Below are 23,887 nucleotides of genomic sequence, written 5' to 3'. Positions count from 1 at the left end.
GAGCGAGAGACCGGCATAAAAATGAACCCACAACCAAAACTGTGTTTGAGAAATATTTTCTTATTCAGGTGTATAGCCAGTGAGAACAGACGTTTTAATGGAATACTTGGTTACAGTAGGAGAGTAGTAGAAAGAGACACCAGACCACCTCAGTTACCATGGCATCCCTCCAGTCAAACTAAGATAGACACATCAAAAGCTACCATAACGGATGGCAATAACTGTCCTCTAAAAGGACACTTTTACTTAAGTCTACGACAAGCATGTTATCATGTTTTGAAAAAGACACCATCAAGACATACTGATATAATTACTCTCGTGTAAAGGTATGAATTCAGAGCTGAAATAAAAAATACTGCGTAGTGAGAGTGCGTATGGTAGTTTTAACTGAACTGCAGGGCGGGTCTGCAAGTTGTAGGACGCTGGAGAGCAGTGCGACCTCAAAATCAGGGTGCTCGGCTTCGTTAGGGGAGATGGGGGGGGGTGTTGCCTCTCGCAGTTTACAACATCTTCCTCTTCTCAAACTCCTGTGGAGAGAGGGACAGAACAGAGGGGGGAAAGAGATTATTTATTCATGTGGAGTCACACAGTTTGTTTACTTCTGGAAGCTACAGGGGGTGGGGGATGATGGGTGCTAGTAGTCCCCAAAAACGCACTTTCCTTTCTTCCCGGGGGTTGGTGGGGGGGAGAATGTCTTCGTCACAAATGGCACCCCCATTCCCTACATAGTGCACTACTTTTGACCAGAGCCCGATGGGTGCCATTTGGGATCTAGACAATATATTTATCTCAGCCGGGATTAATGAAGAGTTTATACGTACAACTAAATTCAGAATTGTTATTTCACTTGCAGAGATAAATACCATACACACCGAATAAGGCGCTATGCAAGGCTCATATACAGTGTGGAATAGTCCAAACACAGAACACATGTATATTCACACCAAAGCATCAAGATCCATAGGCATGTGACATGACAGCGAAAATAATATGTGAAAGCACATAACCAAAAGGATGAAGGAGAACATCACGCATGAGATGTCACCATTTACATACACCATTTCCTAAATATCAGCAGAGGAAGGGCGATAGAACAAATACTCTCCTTCCCTTCCTCCTAGAATTTCCAATTTCACAGAGGAAAAAGCTTATTTTATGCAAATGTCATTTATCAGGTCTGCAACAAAAAAAAGATGCATGTTGCTGCCCATTGGAAAAGGCCTTACTTTTAAAATACCTGGATGTCTACTGCCACCAAGTGGTTTAACAGATCTACTTCTGCTCAACACTCAACTTTGACACAGTGCTAGAGCGAGAGCGAGAGCGAGAGAGAGAGAGAGAGAGAGAGAGAGGTTGAGCGGGGCTGTGTTAGGGCTTCATGGTGGCCCCGAGGCATCAGGCATTCTCTGATGGATGAAAGGAGGCAAAGGATGGAAAAATGGTCCACTCAGAGACTGTTCTGTCTGCTACCGCACGGCAAGTAGTACTGATGCACCTGGTCCCGACAGGACCCTGATCAGCTCCTAACCCCAAGCCACTGCTAAATAGTTTACCAATAGCTACTCAAACTTACGCTTGACTCGTCACATACGCTGCTACTGCTTATTACCCGTCCTGTTGCCTAGTCATCCGTACCTATATGTACAGATCTGCCTCAATTACCTCGTACCCCTGCACATCGACTCGGGACCCCCTTGCCTAGTCATCCGTACCTATATGTACAGATCTGCCTCAATTACCTCGTACCCCTGTACATCGACTCGGGACCCCCTTGCCTAGTCATCCGTACCTATATGTACAGATCTGCCTCAATTACCTCGTACCCCTGCACATCGACTCGGGACCCCCTTGCCTAGTCATCCGTACCTATATGTACAGATCTGCCTCAATTACCTCGTACCCCTGTACATCGACTCGGGACCCCCTTGCCTAGTCATCCGTACCTATATGTACAGATCTGCCTCAATTACCTCGTACCCCTGTACATCGACTCGGGACCCCCTTGCCTAGTCATCCGTACCTATATGTACAGATCTGCCTCAATTACCTCGTACATCGACTCGGGACCCCCTTGCCTAGTCATCTGTCCCTATATGTACAGATCTGCCTCAATTACCTCGTACCCCTGCACATCGACTCGGGACCCCCTTGCCTAGTCATCTGTCCCTATATGTACAGATCTGCCTCAATTACCTCGTACCCCTGCACATCGACTCGGGACCCCCTTGCCTAGTCATCCGTACCTATATGTACAGATCTGCCTCAATTACCTCGTACCCCTGCACATCGACTCGGGACCCCATGTATATAGCCAAGTTATCATTACTCATTGTGGATTTATTCCTCGTGTCATTATTTTTCTATTTTACTTTTCTATTTTTTGATGCATTGTTGGGAAGGGCCTGTAAAGTAAGCATTTCAATGTTGGTCTACACCAGTTTTTTTTTACAAAACATGTGACATCAAATTAGATTTGAAGAGGGCGAGAGAGCGAGCGAGAGATGCAAGAAGGATCGTCCTTGTGTGTGACAAATAGTCAGGAGGGGAGAGTGTCAAAGGTGCTCAAGACAGAAAGAAGGGGAGAGGCGGAGCAAGATGAGAGATGAGGGCAGGATGAAGGAGAGGAGAGAGGGAGGGATGAAGAGTGCTGGTGTGCGACAGGGACATTTTGTCAAGAAGGGAGGCCATGAGAAAGAGTGAAAAATGGAGAGAGCAGCACACATGGGTGAATGGAGGTTTATGTGGGCTTGACAGAGTCTGCGTGGAATGCTAGGTGAGTGGAGTTTGCACTTTTGGATCTATTCTATCGGTGACAAGCAAGCTTAATCTAGCGCAGTTACAGTATTTGAAAGAAAACAAATACTTGAATCTAGGTGTGGACACAAGGGGAGCTTCACTGACCAAGCAAAAACACTAAAGGGTTGGGCATTGTACTGTACTGAGAGCTGAGCATGTTATACCAAACCAAACTACCCCCCACGGGCACTACTTTCTTTGTTTGCTCTGGTGTGTCGTGTGTATTATTACGCCGATTACAGCAGCCGCCAATGAGATTAACAGAGACGTATGAACACAATGGGCTGGGAAATTAACAGGCCGGGAAAGAGTTTTTCATCATTATGCGCAATGATTATGAATTAAACCAAAACAGTGCTACCGCCGCACAAATCCATATCTGTGTGTTCGGGTTTGCCACACTGTGCTCGCTCGTAATGAAAGAATAAGATGATGAATGGGTGTAATACACACTTTAACTTTTTATACGTCTTGTTAAAACTGCCGTCCTCCGGTGATAAATTGAAATAAACAGGCAGCAGCAGCGGAGCTAAATTGCCCGCCCCGGCATCAACAGCCATGGTTATTCATTTCCCCCTTTCACCTCGCTGTTGCCTTTTGTTTATTACGTATTAAAAAAAGTTAAATCCCAAGTCCCACAACCTTGCTTGTTAACGAACCCAAACACTGAAAACATCAACAGACTCAAGTAGAAAAAAACTCAAAACGTACTCAACCAACAGTAAACTCTGTTTAGTTCATAGTTTTTAGTATATTTGAGGGAAGAGGCAGAGTTGCGATGTGGGACTAAAGTAACCCTTTTGCCGTCCTCCCCCAGCTGCGATGCGAGAACGGTACGGTCCGTCGCACCACTGAATGACAAATGTTCTCTCTCTACTGGTCTCACCCCTAGAGTTGGCTAGAGGGCTCTTGAACCATGGAAAAGAGAGATGAGCTCTTTAATACATATCTCTAGTCTCACCTTGAACATGGTGCTGCCCAGCTGGGCAGGGGACATGCTGACCACAACGCCCGCCTGCTGTAGGGCGGCAATCTTCTCTTTGGCTCCGCCCTTGCCCCCTGCGATGATGGCACCGGCGTGACCCATCCTACGGCCCGGCGGGGCAGTGAGCCCGGCGATGAAAGACACCACAGGCTTGGCATTCGCTCCCTAGGGGGGGGGGGGGGGGGGGGGAGAAAGAGCCCCAGTCACTCTTGTATTCTCAGACAAATAACAGAATAGACGCTGCAAAACAGACAAAATGTCTTCCGGGTTTAACATTATTATTACAACAGATGGTAGTGTACAGTAAATGTTTTATTCACATTCATGTCAATACGATATTACATGCTCTGTCCAGATGTGTGTGAAAGAGTCAATGAGACCATTTAAATTGCATTGTCGCTCTGTAAGTCGCTCTGGATAAGAGCGTCTGCTAAATGACTTAAATGTAATGTTAAATGCATGGGTGTGAGCGTGGATGGGCACACATACACCCTCCACACACACCCCCCCTCCCTGCCATTTCATATGATCTCATTCTTGCAGAAGCAGGTAATTAGTCACACGGACACTGATTAGCTCTGGTCCCGTCCGCTCAGCTCGTCCTGATGGATGGCTAAATTCAACATTGGAGATAATCTTCCAGTGCTGGCGGGAGGGGAGAGAGAGCTAATATTTCACACTCAGGAATAACATCATACTGGGGATGAAAGACGTAAGGGTGGGGGGCTTGATCATTAGGGCACGCGAAGGAAAACATTTTGAAATGGGTAGCGAAAAATGTTCGTTTCCTATTAGACCAGGTACTGTCGTAACTACCCATTTCGGTATTTTTTTTTGCCAAATGAACACAATCCAGGCCTCTCTTCAGACGCTCTTTCTCGGGTACTTGCCTTGTGATAAGGCTCTCCCTCCATCTTTCTCTCCCTCATTCCGTATCCTTCGGAGGCGTTAACACGGCGTGTCAAACAAACTGGCCGACAAGCCAGGGAAGGTGGGCCTCCTGCCTATGGCTTGACTTCACTTCTACCATTTCAACACAGGCGGTCCAAAAGGAACGCTCCTGAAACTGGCAGGTAGGTACAGAAAGATGACTCCTATTCATTTCAACACGCTTGAAGACACTGGATAATTGTTTAAGCAGAGCAGCCAATCCGCTCATCTCTCAGCCAAGAAAATCAATTTTAAAAGGTAAAAAAAAAAAAAACCTGGCTAACAACGTACAGTATTAACAAGAGATGGCTCTTAAAGCAAATGTTCACTGAACGGGGGAATATGACTGCAATCAAGGGAAAAAAAGGTGCCGAGAGGATTCTAATTATTAGAGGTGAATGTTTCCTCTTGTAAGGTGGCTCAACATTTTTCCCTTTAAAATGGGTGAGATCGAGGGTGGCCATGCCGTCCTGTAGGCTTTTGTTCCACACCTGCATCTACTACTCAGCTGCTTTTCAGGACCTTGACGAGCTGAAGCAGGGCTGGAGCAAAAGCCTGAACATTCAGTAGCTCTCCAGGTGGAGGGATGGCCACCTCAGTTTCAGAATCTCTATTCACAATGCCTGTCCCTGTCCATACAATCTTATTCATTATGATCAACAAGTCAAAACTGATCCTGGATTCATCAATGCAAGCCCAATGCCATTCCTCTAGCTAGGCCCTCAAGACTCCAGTTCTGGCACTCGCTTGTCCCGTCCTAATGAATTCACAACTTTGACAAAATGAACCATCCCCGTGTGTATCAACACTTAAAATCTACCTAAACATGTTAGGCTGTAATTAGTCAATTAATGTTTGTCTTCCCTCAGAGAAGAAGTCGGTGCATAACAAGAGAAGCTGAATTAGCATTTGAATGTTCCCACCGCCTTTGTCCTCTATTGTTAACCGGGGAGATGCATTACTTTAGTAATGGAACGAGAGAGAAGAGGAGGAGAAGGTTGTTTCCCCACCTCTTCTTCAGTTCGTTCCCCCACAGGAGGGTTGGAGCAGGAGGCAGGGGTTGTTTCGAAAGGGGGAAGCCTTGCTCTATGCTCGAGGGTAGAGCCTCAATCTTGTCAGATTAAGACAAACAGACAATTACAAAATGTACGAGGCCCCCTGTTCACACACTAGATGTGAATGAGTCTGCTGCCCCACCTCTTTCTAAAATCACTCCCCTGCCCTCCTAGACAACAATTGGAGTGTGTTAGTGAATTACAAGGGCTTGGCGTCATGCGTAAAGCACCTAGGAGAGAGAGAGAGAATGCAAGAGCAGGGGCTAAGAGTCAGAGGATAAAATGAAAAAGGATTAAAGGATATGTTTAGTGTTCACGGAGGGTTAGCTGCCAAATACTCTACACCTGTCTCATTGGAAAGCATGGGCCCAACGGTGTTCGGTCTTAGTAAGCCGTTTCATTTGACAAATGCATGGAGACTGAATAATACTAGTTGGGATTTAGAAGTCTCAAAAATAAAAAAAGAGAAAGAGACCTTCTGTAAAAGGTGACTTACACAGAATAAAAATGTACAAAAATGCAACATGCAACAATTCCACATTTTTTTACAGTTACAGTTCATAAGGAAATCAGTCAACTGAAGTAAATAAATTAAGCCAAAATCTATTTCACATGACTGAGAATACAGATCTGCATCGGTTGGTCACAGATACCTTCTGCCTCATACAGTGTGACACCTCTCCTTCTCATAGAGTTGATCAGGCTGTTCATTGTGGCCTGAATGTTGTCCCACTCCTCTTCAATGGCTGTGCGAAGTTGCTGGATATTGGCAGGAACTGAATTTGTAAGAATTTGAGTACCATTCTTGTGAGGACTTCTGGTACTCAGAAGTATAGTAGAAATGAGTCCAAACAAGCTCAATGGGTGACATGTCTGGCGAGTATGCAGGCCATGGAAGAACAGAGACATTTTCAGCTTCCAGGAATTGTGTACAGATCCTCGCGACATGACCATAAATAAAATGCAATTGTGTTGGTTACCCGTAGTTTATGCCTGCTCATACCAAAACCCCACAATGAGGCACTCTGTTCACAACGTTGACATCAGCAAACCGCTTTGCCCACACGACACCATCTTCCCGGTACAGTTGAAAACGGGATTCATCAGTGAAGAGCACTTCCCCAGTAGTTTGTGCAGAAATTCTTGGGTTGTGCAAACCCAGTTTCATCAGCTGTCCAGGTGGCTGGTCTCAGACGATTCCACAGGTGAAGAAGCCAGATGTGGAGGTCCTGGACAGGCGTGGTTAAACGTGGTCTGCTGGTTGGACATACTGCCAAATTCTCTAAAATGACGGAGGCGGCTTGTGGCAGAGAAATGAACATTCAGTTCTCTGGCAACAGCTCTGTTGGGCATTTCTGTAGTGAACACTTGAGACATCTGCCTCCCGGGCTTTGTCGCAGACGGCTGAGAACAGAAAACCGCGCACAATTGGCCCAGCGTCGTCCGGGATAGGGGAGGGTTTGGCCAGCCGGGGTGTCCTATCGCGCTCTAGGGACTCCTGTGGCGGGCCGGGCGCATGCACGCTAACACTGTCACCAGTTGTACGGCGTTTCCTCCGACACATTGGTGCGGCTGGCTTCCGGGTTAAGCGAGCAGTGTGTCAAGAAGCAGTGCGGGGTTGTGTTTTGGCGGATAACATGGCTCTCGACCTTTGCAACAATGGAACAAGACTAACTACCAATTGGACACCACATAATGGGGAGAAAAATTGTTAAAGAAAAATCATAATTAAACTTGAGCCATCTGAGGCATTGTGTTGTGTGACAACAGCACATTTTAGAGTGGCCTTTTGTCCCCGGCACAAGGTGCACCTGTGTAATGATCATGCTGTTTAATCAGATTATTGATATGCCACACCTGTTAGGTGGATGGATTATCCTGGCAAAGGAGAAACAATCACCAACAGGGATGTAAATAAATGTGCAATTATTATTCTTTTTTTTTTCAGTTCATGAAACCAACACTTTACAAGTTGCCTTTATATTTTTGTTCTGTATATTAAAACAGACAGGTTGGAAAGCAGCCCACAGTTAGAGGAATAGTTTTAATATGTAGGCCATGCAATGACCTCTAAAGTGTGTACTAATTTTAGCTCTGTGAAATGAAAAACATTAGTGCAACTTTTGGGTGCATAGATCTCCCTTTTAAAGCTCCTCTTTTGTAAATGAGTTGACTGTCTATTTTTAATCCATCCCATCCCTTGTATTGGGCACATTGTGTCAAGTGTTACACTTTTAGTAAAGACTGATTCGACAATTTGATCTCCATCCCTAAACTTCAAATCGTGTACAAGTGCTCACCAAATGGCTGATCGCGATCTTCAAGACATTTCCAATGAATGATAAAGGCTTGCTTTTATTTTTTGCGCTGTTGGCGGAAGATACACTTGATTCAGAAGCCCTGCGCATCGGGTAGGCAAACTGATCCCATTTTGAACCTTTTAATTTGTCTCAAAACATCGTGCCTACAGCTTTCACAACCCCGGCCACAGCAAAGTTTGATACTAGCCTACGTGAGATTTCATAACTTTTAAAAGAATGACCAGAGGGAGACTTCAACACCATTACAAAACGATAATGATAATGTATTTGACCTACTACACAAACCTCATTCCTACAGAACTGTTTTTATTAGGTTAACGTAAGTTAAGTAATGTTTTTTATAAATCTGAGAAGTAGATCTCTGCCTTCTTTTTGACTGGGAAAATGATCTTGACTCAGAAAAGGTTGATCACTGCTTTATACCAACCCTATTTCAACAGTCTTTACCCAGCACAACCAAACCTCTGCCAACCTTAAAGAATATTTATAGACAAATTACTTAAAACATGCAGGTAAAATGTTGTACAACTTATGAGAATTTACTAGATGTAATAACGTGTTTTCGTAAGGCTTAAGTAACATTATCTTATGTCTATGTATCAAAATGTCAACTGACTCAAAATCAATTTAAGACCAAGAGCTCCGCTGTCTGCCCTGTCTTCCGTAATGGAATCGATACGAGGCCGTCGTTAACAATGGCGACGTCTCAAATGCACCCTAGTCCCTAAATAATGCGCTACTTTTGACCAGAGTCCTATGAGCCCTGGTCAAAAGTAGTGCACTATACAGAGAATATGGTGACATTTGGGATGCACCCAGGGGACATCTAATACATCTCTTCCAGGAAGATAAAGTTCAATTCATGTAATGTTGCCTGACCGTTCATTGATCATGTCCTCTGCGTATTTCACACCAAGCCCTCATTTGTAATCTGTCCAGTGTGATGAAATTCATTAAGGAGCAGTCCCAAATGACACCCTACCACACTACTTTTGACCATGGCCCGGGCTTTGGTTGAAAGTAGTGCACTATATAGGAAATAGGGTGCCATTTGGGATGCAACCTAGGATGATGTGTCTGCTGTAACTAATAGATTGACGGTTTTGAAGGTTTTTCATCTGTGCAGAAAGAGATCATTTTGAAATGTCAATCTATACTGGTAAGGGCATACCAATGTGATATTGTATTCTACTTTTCATCAGAGTCCCAAATGGCACCCTATTCCCTAGTGTAATTGTATTGTACTTTTCATGTATGATTCCCTTAAGTGTCTGAAAATATGCCGAGCTGATCTTATGACGAATTAGAGTAAAATAAATGTATTTGTGTGCATGTTGTAGATTCAAAAATTCAATACTGACAATAGTATTTGTGTTAAGAGAGTATTCAGATTTTCATACCGTATTACTGGAAGTGCACACAGGGAGCTCTATTTCTAAATAAATACATTTTGTATTTATTTTTGAAGCACAACATATTTATTTTTTTAGGCAATATGGATCTTGCCATCTAGCCACTTAGCTAGCAAACCAACTGCATAGATGGAGCCCTGAGCTGGATATAATTTACTTGGCAAATACATGGTTAACTTAGTTATAACTTGGTAGTTTTCTGAAAAACCTGGGAATTTTGAGAAAGCTACCGACATTTTGCAACCCTAGAAAAGAAAATGTCTGATGCATGGAATTGTTCAATGAGAATCTAAAGAGAGGAATGTCAATTTAGGGCTGGCTTTGCATTCAGTGTTTTCATTTCTCAACGTTGACAGAACAGCAGCCCAGATGAAACTATTTCAGGCTTTGGTTAAACTGCTGCCTCTGTGTGGAGCGTTGAACACCAATCGACTTTCTGAGAACTACCCGCGGCTTACACGCTCAAATTGGATGAGCCGGTTTGTACATAAGGGAGAGAGAGGCTGTGTCCCAACTGGCACTGTAATCCCCATGTAGTGCACTACTTTTGACCTGGGCCCAAAGGGCTCTGGTCAAAAGAAGAACACTATTAGGAAATAGGGTGCCATTTTGGCCTTAGCCAAAGAGTTGTTCTCCAGACACAGAGGGTGGTGAGAGAGAGATTTGCATGCATTAGGGCAGCAGAAAGCACATCAAATTCATATTTTCCTGCCGAACACCTGACACAGACAAACCGCATAGTGTGTGCACACATACGCGTCGCAAAAATCTCCTTGCTCAATCAAAATTCGGTGTCTTGACAAATCTAGAGGGCAACACACACACTTGGCAATAACTGTCGCGCTGAAAGGCACTTAACCACTTTTCAAGCCTTGCATAATTCACCAGCCATGCTCCAATCGTCAGTCTCTCCCACACCTGCCTGGAAAGTGTCAATCAAAGGTGTGTGCCGTATTCTGCACCATGAACCCTAACCCTCTCCCTCACTGGAAGTACATGCACTCTAGCTCACACCCTCAGCCTATCCAGAACCCAAGGTCCATTAGCAGGTGGAAATACACACAAACAGTGCCTTACTATACTTGAGGACTTTTGGGAACCAACAATTGTTTCCTATTTAAAATCCTATTTTCCCTAACACTAATTCTAACCTTAAAATAGCCTTTTTTACAAGTGAGGACCGGCAAAATGCCTCACTTCTCTGAATTTTAGTTAGTTTACCATTCTTGTGAGGACTTCTGGTACTCAGAAGTATAGTAGAAATGTGTCCACTCGCAAACAAGTTTTGGAACTGGGGGCTCTGGGCGTGCCCTCCTGAGGGCAGAATCAAAGCGATGAAAGGGAGTACCTGACAGAACCACTCATCTTTCCAAAAGGGTCTGGATGATTCACGAAAGCACTGGTGGACCACTGGTGGACCATTGACAAAGTGTTAACAGTCTGGTAGCATGTTAATAATGTGTGTGAGCGCTTCGGTCTGCAGGTAGTATAACTTTTCATTACATTTACATTTAAGTCATTTAGCAGACGCTCTTATCCAGAGCGACTTACAATACATTTCATTACATTTCATTATAGTACAACGGTTTGATTTGTCTAATCTTAGCTATTTCTTCTTAGCTAGCTACATAGCCGTCTTTGTATCAAAGATAATTGCGTAATTATCGTATTTCGTCGTCCTAACGTAGTCTACACTGCTATCTGCCCAGCAGCTAGCCAGCTAGCAAACGTCCACAGTCTTCCGAATACCAGCACTGTAAAAAACTATTACACTCAACTGAACGACTTGATTAGTATAGTGTTAGCTAGCTACATAGTTGTCTTAGCTGTCTTCGTATCCAAGATAATTGTGTAGTTTAGAGTGTGTAGTCTTAGAGTGATTATCTTAATTTACCGAGGTTAGCTAGCCAGCTATTTGTCGTCCTTAACGTAGGAGACACTGCTAGCTAGCCAACAGCTAGCCAACGTCTACCGAATAGAACTTCCTCACTCCTCACTCAACAACCCGGTCGCATTCGCTCCACAGGTAGTATCACATTTTCATTTCATTTCATTACAGTACAACGGTTTGATTTGTTTGATCGTAGCTAGCTACATAGCTAGCTACATAGCCGTCTTTGTATCAAAGATAATTGTGTAGTCTAGAGCGATTTTCTAGGTTAGCTAGCCAGCTATTGTCGTTCTTTTAACGCAACGTAACGTAATCAACACTGCTAGCTAGCCAGCTAGCCCCCGAATAGCAGCACTGTTGAAACTATCACACTCAACGGAACGACTTGATTAGTGTAGTGCCAACAACGCAGCCACTGCCAGCTAGCCTACAAAGTCAACAACGCAGCCACTGCCAGCTAGCCTACTTCAGCAGTACTGTATCATTATAATCATTTTAGTCAATAAGATTCTTGCTACGTAAGCTTAACTTTCTGAACATTCGAGACGTGTAGTCCACTTGTCATTCCAATCTCCTTTGCATTAGCGTAGCCTCTTCTGTAGCCTGTCAACTATGTGTCTGTCTATCCCTGTTCTCTCCTCTCTGCACAGACCATACAAACGCTCCACACCGCGTGGCCGCGCCACCTAATCTGGTGGTCCCAGCGCGCACGACCCACGTGGAGTTCCAGGTCTCCGGTAGCCTCTGGAACTGCCGATCTGCGGCCAACAAGGCAGAGTTCATCTCAGCCTATGCCTCCCTCCAGTCCCTCGACTTCTTGGCACTGACGGAAACATGGATCACCACAGATAACACTGCTACTCCTACTGCTCTCTCTTCGTCCGCCCACGTGTTCTCGCACACCCCGAGAGCTTCTGGTCAGCGGGGTGGTGGCACCGGGATCCTCATCTCTCCCAAGTGGTCATTCTCTCTTTCCCCTTACCCATCTGTCTATCGCCTCCTTTGAATTCCATGCTGTCACAGTTACCAGCCCTTTCAAGCTTAACATCCTTATCATTTATCGCCCTCCAGGTTCCCTCGGAGAGTTCATCAATGAGCTTGATGCCTTGATAAGCTCCTTTCCTGAGGACGGCTCACCTCTCACAGTTCTGGGCGACTTTAACCTCCCCACGTCTACCTTTGACTCATTCCTCTCTGCCTCCTTCTTTCCACTCCTCTCCTCTTTTGACCTCACCCTCTCACCTTCCCCCCTACTCACAAGGCAGGCAATACGATCGACCTCATCTTTACTAGATGCTGTTCTTCCACTAACCTCACTGCAACTCCCCTCCAAGTCTCCGACCACTACCTTGTATCCTTTTCCCTCTCGCTCTCATCCAACACTTCCCACACTGCCCCTACTCGGATGGTATCGCGCCGTCCCAACCTTCGCTCTCTCTCCCCGCTACTCTCTCCTCTTCCATCCTATCATCTCTTCCCTCTGCTCAAACCTTCTCCAACCTATCTCCTGATTCTGCCTCCTCAACCCTCCTCTCCTCCCTTTCTGCATCCTTTGACTCTCTATGTCCCCTATCCTCCAGGCCGGCTCGGTCCTCCCCTCCCGCTCCGTGGCTCGACGAATCATTGCGAGCTCACAGAACAGGGCTCCGGGCAGCCGAGCGGAAATGGAGGAAAACTCGCCTCCTGCGGACCTGGCATCCTTTCACTCCCTCCTCTCTACATTTTCCTCTTCTGTCTCTGCTGCTAAAGCCACTTTCTACCACTCTAAATTCCAAGCATCTGCCTCTAACCCTAGGAAGCTCTTTGCCACCTTCTCCTCCCTCCTGAATCCTCCTCCCCTCCCCCCTCCTCCCTCTCTGCAGATGACTTCGTCAACCATTTTGAAAAGAAGGTCGACGACATCCGATCCTCGTTTGCTAAGTCAAACGACACCGCTGGTTCTGCTCACACTGCCCTACCCTGTGCTCTGACCTCTTTCTCCCCTCTCTCTCCAGATGAAATCTCGCGTCTTGTGACGGCCGGCCGCCCAACAACCTGCCCGCTTGACCCTATCCCCTCCTCTCTTCTCCATACCATTTCCGGAGACCTTCTCCCTTACCTCACCTCGCTCATCAACTCATCACTGTCCCTTCAGTCTTCAAGAGAGCGAGAGTTGCACCCCTTCTGAAAAAACCTACACTCGATCCCTCCGATGTCAACAACTACAGACCAGTATCCCTTCTTTCTTTTCTCCCCAAAACTCTTGAACGTGCCGTCCTTGGCCAGCTCTCCCGCTATCTCTCTCAGAATGACCTTCTTGATCCAAATCAGTCAGGTTTCAAGACTAGTCATTCAACTGAGACTGCTCTTCTCTGTATCACGGAGGCGCTCCGCACTGCTAAAGCTAACACTCTCTCTCTGCTCTCATCCTTCTAGACCTATCGGCTGCCTTCGATACTGTGAACCATCAGATCCTCCTCTCCACCCTCTCCGAGTTGGGCATCTCCGGCGCGGCCCACGCTTGGATTGCGTCCTACCTGACAGGTCGCTCCTACCAGGTGGCGTGGCGAGAATCTGTCTCCTCACCACGCGCTCTCACCACTGGCGTCCCCCAGGGCTCTGTTCTAGGCCCTCTCCTATTCTCGCTATACACCAAGTCACTTGGCTCTGTCATAACCTCACATGGTCTCTCCTATCATTGCTATGCAGACGACACACAATTCATCTTCTCCTTTCCCCCTTCTGATGACCAGGTGGCGAATCGCATCTCTGCATGTCTGGCAGACATATCAGTGTGGATGACGGATCACCACCTCAAGCTGAACCTCGGCAAGACGGAGCTGCTCTTCCTCCCGGGGAAGGACTGCCCGTTCCATGATCTCGCCATCACGGTTGACAACTCCATTGTGTCCTCCTCCCAGAGCGCTAAGAACCTTGGCGTGATCCTGGACAACACCCTGTCGTTCTCAACTAACATCAAGGCGGTGGCCCGTTCCTGTAGGTTCATGCTCTACAACATCCGCAGAGTACGACCCTGCCTCACACAAGAAGCAGCGCAGGTCCTAATCCAGGCACTTGTCATCTCCCGTCTGGATTACTGCAACTCGCTGTTGGCTGGGCTCCCTGCCTGTGCCATTAAACCCCTACAACTCATCCAGAACGCCGCAGCCCGTCTGGTGTTCAACCTTCCCAAGTTCTCTCACGTCACCCCGCTCCTCCGCTCTCTCCACTGGCTTCCAGTTGAAGCTCGCATCCGCTACAAGACCATGGTGCTTGCCTACGGAGCTGTGAGGGGAACGGCACCTCAGTACCTCCAGGCTCTGATCAGGCCCTACACCCAAACAAGGGCACTGCGTTCATCCACCTCTGGCCTGCTCGCCTCCCTACCACTGAGGAAGTACAGTTCCCGCGCAGCCCAGTCAAAACTGTTCGCTGCTCTGGCCCCCCAATGGTGGAACAAACTCCCTCACAACGCCAGGACAGCGGAGTCAATCACCACCTTCCGGAGACACCTGAAACCCCACCTCTTTCAGGAATACCTATGATAGGATAAAGTAATCCTTCTCACCCCCCTTAAAAGATTTAGATGCACTATTGTAAAGTGGCTGTTCCACTGGATGTCTTAAGGTGAACGCACCAATTTGTAAGTCGCTCTGGATAAGAGCGTCTGCTAAATGACTTAAATGTAAATGTGTGTCTCCTCTTACAGAGTTGTGCTGTTTGAGGTAATCGGCAGCATTCTCCTCGGCGTTGCCGCCGATCTCGCCGATCAGGATGATGCCGTCAGTCTTGGGGTCCTGCAGGAACACCTCCAGGCAGTCGATGAAATTTGTCCCATTGAAGGGGTCCCCACCGATGCCTGGACAAAAACCACACAAACCATTAGAACACAGTTACGCTGCTTATATCCATAACCTGTCTCCTCCCCTTCATTTATACTGGTTGAAGTGGATTTAACAAGCAGCATTCAACAAGGGATCACAGCATTCACATGGTCAGTCTCATGGAAAGAGCAGGTGTTCCTAATGTTTTGTAAACTTAGTGTACAGTGTCTTCAGAAAGTATTCAGACCCCTTGACTTTTTCCAAATTGTGTTACGTTAGACTTATTCTAAAATGGATAGAGAAAATACATCCTCAGCAATCTACACACAATACCCAATAATGGCAAAGCGAAACCAAGTTTTTCGAAATGTATTTGAAATAAAAATGTTTTAATACCCAATTAAAATTAAACACGGTCAATTCCTAAGAATTTGTAAGACTCTTATTTGCATAAAATGGACAGAGACCAGTCTCAAAATCAATCAGCAGCGTTTATTCTCGAGAGTACTGAACATGATACAGTTTACCACAGGTTATAAACTGAAAATGACATCATTAGTTTTCGAACTGTCCCATCTCTTCTTCACCCTGGTACAAAGGCTGTACAGTTCTCAAACCTTCCCACATCGTCTCTCCCTACTTAGATAATTTACGACCGAGCCAAGGTCTGCCTGTGTAGATAAGCATTCTAGCCAGTCTGACTATAAGTTCATTAATTTCTACCAAGTCATTGTTCTATTTCTTGATTGTAATTACACACATTATATTCCGTACTAAGATAAAAAGAAAATTCATACATCTATACAGTAACATAATGGTATTCTGATTAGTCAGTCCTGATTGAAATGTATACATAGTCATTATTGATAAAAATTCCCTTAACACTTATTTACATAACTATTCATACCCTTTGCTACGAGACTCTAAATTGAGCTCAGGTGCATCCTGTTTTCATTGATCATCCTTGAGATGCTTCGACAACTTGATTCAAGTCTACTTGTGGTAAATTAAATTGTTGGAAAGGCACACACCTGTCTATATAAGGTCCCACAGTTGACAGTGCATGTCAGAGCAAAAAACAAGCCATGAGGTTGAAGGTATTGTCCGTAGAGCTCAGAGAAAGGATTGTGTCGAGGCACAGATCTGGGGAGGGGTACCAACATTTTTTGCAGCATTGAAGGTCCCCAAGAACACAGTGGCCTCCAGCATTCTTAAATGGAAGAAGTTTGGAACCACCAAGACTCTTCCTCGAGCTGGCCGCCCAGCCAAACTGAGCAATCAGGGGAGAAGGGCCTTGGTCAGGGAGATGACCAAGAACCCAATGGCCACCCTGATAGAGCTCCAGAGTCATTTGTGGAGATGAGAGAACCTTCCAGAAGGACAACCATCTCTGCAACAGTCTACTAATCCAGGCCTTTATGTTAATGGCCAGACGGAAGCAGCAACTCAGCAAAACGCACATGACATCCTGCTTGGAGTCTGCCAAAAGGCACCTAGACTCTCAAACCATGAGAAACAAGATTCTCTGGTCTGATGAAACCAAGATTGAACCCTTTGGCCTGAATGCCAAGCGTCACATCTGGAGGAAACCTGGCACCATCCCTATGGTGAAGCATGGTGGTGGCAGCATCATGCTGTGGGGATGTTTTTCAGTGGCAGGGACTGGGAGACTAGTCAGGATCAAGAGAAAGATGAATGGAGCAAAGTACAGAGAAATCTTTGATGAAAACCAGCTGCAGAGCGCTCAGCACCTCAGACTGGGGCGAAGGTTCACCTTCCAACAGGACAACGACCCTAAGCACACAGCCAAGACAACGCAGGAGTGGCTTCGGGATAAGTCGTTGAACGTCCTTAAGTGGCCCAGCCAGAGCCCGGACTTGAACCCGATCAAACATCTCGGGAGAGACCTGAGAATAACTGTGCAGCAATGCTCCCCATCCAACCTGACAGAGCTTGAGAGGATCTGCAGAGAAGAATGGGAGAAACTCCCCAAATACAGGTGTCCCCAAGCTTGTAGCGCCATACCCAAGAAGACTCAATACTGTAATCGCTGCCAAAGAAGCTGTAACAAAGTACTGAGTAAAGTGTCTGAATTCTTATGTAAATGTGATATCAGTTATATATATATATATATAAATTAACAAGAATGTATACAAACTTGTTTTTGCTTTGTCATTATGGGGTAATGTGTATAGATTGATGAGGGGGGAAAGAGGATTTAATCAATTTTAGAATAAGGCTGTGACGTAACAAAAAGTCAAGGGGTCTGAATTCTGTCAGAAGGCGCTGTATTTTGTCTATACCAGGGGTGGACAACTAGCAGACCTTTTTGTAGTCCCGCAGAAAAAAAAACTTCTCTCATGGCAAAGTGTAGAATTGCATTAAATTACTCTAAAACTTCAGAAAATTCTCTCTGCTGAAATTTTCCTTTGGGCTCTCAAAAGGCTAGGGCCAGCTTTGACCGCATGGGTGGGTACGCAGACCCGCGAGCCACTGAGGCCCCCATCATTATCAGTTCAGATGTGTTAGTGGCTCCCACCCCATCAAAGTTGTATATCGATGGTTTATAAATTTGCAGTATCTTTATATCATAACGTTTAGTCCCACGTACCGATGCAGAGAGACTGTCCCAGGCCAACTTGTGTAGTCTGGTGCACAGCTTCGTATGTGAGAGTTCCCGACCTTGAGACAATGCCTGAAAGATAAGGAGAGAATGAGGACAAGTTCCAATTCTCTTAACAAGCATCCTTCCCTTTTCCCCTTCTTTGAGCGGTAAGGAGGAAGAATGCATGTAAATATGGAAAAGGACCTGTATTTATACTGTATGGGTGCGGCCCAAATTGCACCCTATTGCCAGGTTCTTATTTGTCCAGAGTAAATAACCCACAGACACTAGAGATGCTTTAACCAAGTTTAATTCTTCCCAAAGGTTCTTACAGCTGTAATCAGACAGCAAAACATTTCTCTCCATCAAAGTTATTTACATCCTACTTAAAGACACTCCCTCTCTCCAATCCTTAGTTTATGCCCAACAGGAAGAAGATAACCAGATACTAAACCATGATTACTCCCTTAAGGGGAACTGACCTCACCCCTCACCTCCTGACCTCAACCCCTCCTTCACCTAATCCACAGATATCCATCGGTCTTCCCTAAATCAACACGTCGCTCTCCTCTCCTCCATCAAACACAGCCTTCTGGCTTTCTACAGAGAACCCTTAACTTCTGACATAAAGCCCATTCTCTCCCACTCTTTCTATTCAAGGCTTCTTCTCTATCATCTATTTAATATCTCAATGTTCAAAATGTCAAACCCAACACTATACGTTTGACTGGAGCCCCATAGACTATAGTGAATAGGGTGCCATTAGGGACGCACACTGTATGCCTTTGCAATGAGCAGCAAGTGGTCGAGGACGTCAGTGCAGCGATGCAGCTCCCCAGCAGTCACTCCATCACTACACCAGTGCAGGCTGGTGGGAGGAGCTAGAGGAGGATGGGTTCATTGTAATGACTGGAATGGAATAAAAAGGAACAGAGTCAAACATGTGGTTTCCATATGTTTGATGTGTTTGACAGCGTTCCATTAATTCCATTCCAGACGTTACAATGAGCCAGTCCTTCTATAGCTCCTCCCACCAGCCTCCAATGCACCTGGAGAAACATTCGCTATGGCTGCGTCTGATGCCTAGTGCCTACAGGGCCGCAGCACTGACATCTTCTCAAACTGTCTGCCGTGAGACAGTGAAGAAAATAAACCGCTTGTTCGCTCGCCGAGCAACTAGCGTGGATAGCCACATGGGTCCTTTCTCCTTCTCGGACTCATTCTCCCGATTCAACTACACACATGTCATTTTGGAGACTGAAGCATGTATCGTGGGATCTCTAACCTACTGTTAACTTTCCATAAGGAACAGAACAAGCCATTGGTCTGTCAGCATTATGACACTGCTGCCAAGTAAAAGTGGATTTTATTCAATGAGTCACTGAGATGAATGCAAGTGAGCCAGGCAAAAATATCTCACCAATCCTTCCTTTCTTGTGAATGTGGCCCGGCATGATCCCGATTTTGCATTCTCCCGGCTGCAAAATAGGAAAACACAAAGTTGATACCAAAAGTGTGTGTGTGTTCTAGCCTCTTACGCTGATCATTCTAGAGCAGTTGCTGCCGATGAGGCGCGTAGTGCCCTGGCGCAGCAGCTTGTGTGTGTGTATATATATATATATATATATATATGTGTTCTTACATTAATAACTCCGGGGCAGTTGGGGCCGATCAGGCGGGTGGTGCTCTGGCGCAGCAGCTTGTGTTTGACCCTGACCATGTCCTGCTGGGGGATGCCCTCTGTGATGCACACCACCAGGGGCATGCCGGCGTCAATGGCCTCAATGATGGCGGCACCCGCGAACGGAGGGGGCACGTAGATCACTGTGGCCTCTGCCCCGGTGCCCTCTCTCGCCTGTAGGTGCAGACAGAGGGACATGGTGAATTTAGGGCTTGCTATTCATCAATGTATGCATTTAATTAACCATTTCTTAACCAGGCAAGTCAGTTGAGAACCAGGTCTCGCTTAGGGCTGAATTAGACCAGAGACAAGAAATAGCGGAACACATTTAACCTCCTTGACAGAGTTGAAGACGGGCACGCCGAGGTGTGTCCTCCCCCCCTTGCCGGGGGATACGCCACCGACTAGCCGGGAGCCATAGTCGATTGCCTGCTGGCTGTGAAACGTCCCCTAGAGATGGAGAGAAGGAGGAAGAATCAGAGAGAATCAGCTAGTCCCAATCCACCCAGTCGTTTCTCACTTGACCTTAGCCCACTTCAATGTTTGATTGCAGATCTGTAAGATGGAAGCAATATCGTGGAGTTCCTTCAGTTCAAAGGATTAGGGCCAAGGGGATGGGAGGCAGCGGCTGACTGTGATAGATGGAGCGGGGAGTTGTCCAGGTCACTTGCGGCACCAATCGCAAACCTTGAGATATCATTAAAGCCAGGTATAAGGGAATGAGGAGAACAGGCCTGCCATCCACCATTAATCAACGGGGCAGAATGGTGCCCAGTGCCCGCTGAGGGAGGGAGATCAAGCTGACATGGATGGGCACACGGACACTGCCAGCATATTAAGACTAGGTACAACAGCAGGTAAATCAAGGACTATGTGAATGGTGGTCAGAGAGGAGATTTGGTAAATGATATTCAGGTATTAGACTTTGTCTAATTGTCACTTGGTCATGCATTTAGGTCAATGGGAAACTAAGTAAAAATTCTACTTAAATGTAAGTTAGGATTTGCCTGTAAGTGAAAGGGGCTTAGATTGGCATCACATACAATCAGTTTAAATCCAACTCAGGCGGACCAAACGACCATAATCAATGGCCTTGTCTCTGTATTTCAAGAGGTCATCAATAAAAAAGCATTTTTTCTTTTTAAATCACTCACAGTCCCAACTTTACTTTTTCAGGGACACCGAGTCCAATAATGTGTCGTAATATTATTAATATTCAACCTGCCAAGTTCCATCAGCCTTCTCAGTTAATAATTACAGAGGCTGTCTAGAAACGCTATAGATAAGTGGCTACGAGGGCCAACTACGACACGTCCAAATCAATGACCCTAATGTTAAAACTATAATTACCAGCAGTAAAGAGAAAGGAAAGACTGAGCCAGCACTTTTTTCCCCCTCGCAACGCAGATATCTTTACATTTCAATATTTCTTCCCTCCGCCAGTCTCATCTTTTTTCTTCCTCTGTTCATTTATAATGCAACGTCTGCTCACTTTGCTCTTTTCTCCGGTGGTGGCGGTCCTAGCGATCATCCACTAATGAGCGGACAATGAATTTGAAGTATGGTTTGCTTATCAAGCCACGGAGGAAAGTCAGTGCGCAGCAGCAGCAACAATTGAGTCATTGCTCAGCCCTTTCTAATTAGCATGAGTATTCATTAGAAGAACTATATTTAATAACCCTATATTAAGTTGATGAAGAGTTGTTGGAGGGGGAGGGGGGTATTAACCTACAAGGTGGAAGAGGAGAGAGTTGTTCGCTTGTTGGACAATGATGCCGATACTCTTCTTTTGTCTGGGCCTACCATCCTCACCTAAGACAATATTGGGGAACGAGATTATGCTGTCATTTATCTGGGGATAAAGTGCTCAGTTGCAGATAAACTAGCTACTGTGCTACTGTAGGTAGATCGTCAACTATGTCTGTTGACAACCCTGATTGGGTTATTGTGTTTCACTGTCAATAGATAACCCAATCAGGGTTGTGTTCATTCGGCACCAAACGGATGAAAGCAGACAGACAGAGGGACTACCTGGACTTGTTCAATAGGAAATGCAAATTTTCAATAATTTCAGTTGCAAAAGTTAAGATTTCCTTTGAGTGCCGTAATGAACACAACCCAGTTGAATGCAGACAGCAGCCGGTGTCGGCCAGGTGTTGTGTAGCCGACATACCTGCTTCCCCGTGAAGCCTTGGCAAATGACCTTGGTGTCTTTATCAATGTAGAGGTTCTTTCTTGAAGCAGTATAACAGCTCCTTACTCCATTTTGCTGCACTGCAAAGGGAGACAGAATGGAGAGGTGACATTTTGGTTACTGGCCCAATGCTCCTACCTGCCAAAATAAGCCTATGAATGGCATTAGTCTGTGCAGTTCTGTATGACGGTCATGGTGAGATTATTATTTCACAAAAGGCAAGTTATAAATAAGGGAAATGAAACAAATGACCATGAATGTGTATAGTAATCTACAGACATTTGTGAGACTCAGAAGTGGAAGTGGAAATTCTGCTATTTGGCCATGAAGGCTTGCTTAAACAGAGGGCAACATCATGGTTGCATGTAACGTTCGTTTGCTAGCTAACGGTTAACACTTCATGTTGTTGTTAGTCCTCCATTTGTGTTGAGCATTGAACTAAACTGAGGCAGAAAATCAATTTTTAAAAAACATTGATAGGATCTGATAGGCTACTGATTGATAAGGTTATTTTCAGGCTTCTGCTCAGGGGCAGCTGGTCCACAGAATTAGCCAAGGACCCTATGAGCTTTTGACCTATGCTATTTCTATGAGCTGGTCAATGTGTAGCTAGCAGATTATATATAACAGGTTTATGTGATACTACTAATGTGATACTACGTTAGCCGTTACAGGATAGGTGCTGTTTGTGGTAGCACAGAATTTGAAACCAACCTTAACGATACCATCTTCGTTCTCGATTCGGCCAAACGTATCGCCAAGTTAAGGATGGTCGAAAATTATCTGTGCTATGCCAAACATGAACTTACTTATCCGGTAACGGTTAATGGAGCATTGCCTTAGCCTATTGCTATTGTAGAGAAATGAAATGCTCAAAACAATTGAGTAAAGAGAAGAGACGGAATGGACGGGTGACTTAAGTCGTTTCACACCAACCAACCAGTGTTGGAGTAGTGAACTACATGTAACGGATGTGAAATAGCTAGCTAGTTAGCGGTGGTGCGCGCTAAATAGCGTTTCAATCGGTGACGTCACTTGCGCTGAGACCTTGAAGTAGTGGTTCCCCTTGCTCTGCAAGGGCCGCGGCTTTTGTGGAGCGATGAGTAACGATGCTTCGTGGGTGACTGTTGTTGATATGTGCAGAGGGTTCCTGGTTCGCACCCGGGTATGTGCGAGGGGACGGTCTAAAGTTATACTGTTACACTAAATCACACATTCTGTTAACATCTATGATATCATATATGTACAGGTGCAGTGATATGTGAGCTGCTCTGACAGCTGGTGCTTCAAACTAGTGATGGAGATATGAGTCTCCATTTAAGTAAACCATTTCTTAAATTTAAGGTATACTAAAGCTGTTTCTTTCAGAGTGAAATAATTGGTAGCTTGGTTAACTCTTTTCAGAGTACTAGTAGCTTCCCCCAACACTGCAACCAACAAATGGAAAGCTTTACTAGCTGGTTGCAGCGTACAATACAATGGGGGAGTAACGTTAGGTGGCATTAGCTTACCAAGCTACCAAAACAACTACATGACAGTTACAGTATAGCTAACTACATGTCCTAATCTCGTTTATAGAATTGACATGCTAAATATAAAGCCTAAAGGACAAGCACGGTCAAAGTTCAGTAGTTCGGACTGTGGCCTGGAAATTGATGCGCTATCAGCATGCTAAAAGAGTTAGCCAGTATAGATGTACGAGGGCTGAGTGCCATGGCTACCCTGTGAGCAAGAACCAACAAATCCCGTGCAAAACGTGCTTCGTGAAGCACTTAATTTACCAGAAACTAAACATTGAATACTTTTAAGGAGAACACATATGTTGTTCTACTTACAGAGCAGCCGGGCAAACAATCTACTATGCGACATCTCCGGTCATTCACCAATGACACCGGAGGCTAGGGACCTAAACGTAGAAGGCAAAGGGCTGACTATAAATATGCCCAACTAAAAAATGTGTTGCAAAAATGTTTGGACTTGTTCAACCGAGATACCAATGAAATATGTTGTCATTATACCAATTATTTAAGTCGCTGACAAAATTAGTACAACCAGTGAGATGGAATTTTCTCAAGGCAAATATTCAAGGTTGGCTTTAAACAGCAAAGAATTCTGGATAGTGGAGTTCAATCACATTCATCATCAACTCGGATGAGGTCTGCATGCCTCATATACTAGAGTGCGTGTTAAGCCCATCATAGAAATCCCAAGGGT

The 23,887-nt window shown here is 45.4% G+C and overlaps 1 protein-coding gene across 1 annotated transcript; it reads right to left on the bottom strand.

The window, feature by feature from the left end:
* Positions 1–409: 409 nt before the first annotated feature.
* On the bottom strand, positions 410–23,612 carry suclg1 (succinate-CoA ligase GDP/ADP-forming subunit alph). The gene is made up of 9 exons (XM_029673462.2): positions 23,509–23,612; positions 21,653–21,753; positions 19,813–19,929; positions 19,441–19,653; positions 19,219–19,276; positions 17,805–17,888; positions 15,077–15,228; positions 3,758–3,946; positions 410–527 (listed from the first exon to the last, which is right to left on the bottom strand). Exons 1-9 carry the CDS (start codon positions 23,540–23,542, stop codon positions 501–503), a joined length of 975 nt encoding a protein of 324 aa, XP_029529322.1. The 5' UTR covers positions 23,543–23,612; the 3' UTR covers positions 410–500.
* Positions 23,613–23,887: the final 275 nt, after the last annotated feature.

Source organism: Oncorhynchus nerka, linkage group LG11 (genome assembly GCF_034236695.1).
Source record: "Oncorhynchus nerka isolate Pitt River linkage group LG11, Oner_Uvic_2.0, whole genome shotgun sequence".
Classification (NCBI taxonomy): Eukaryota; Metazoa; Chordata; class Actinopteri; order Salmoniformes; family Salmonidae; genus Oncorhynchus; species Oncorhynchus nerka.
This window is presented reverse-complemented; position numbering and strand designations above follow the sequence as displayed.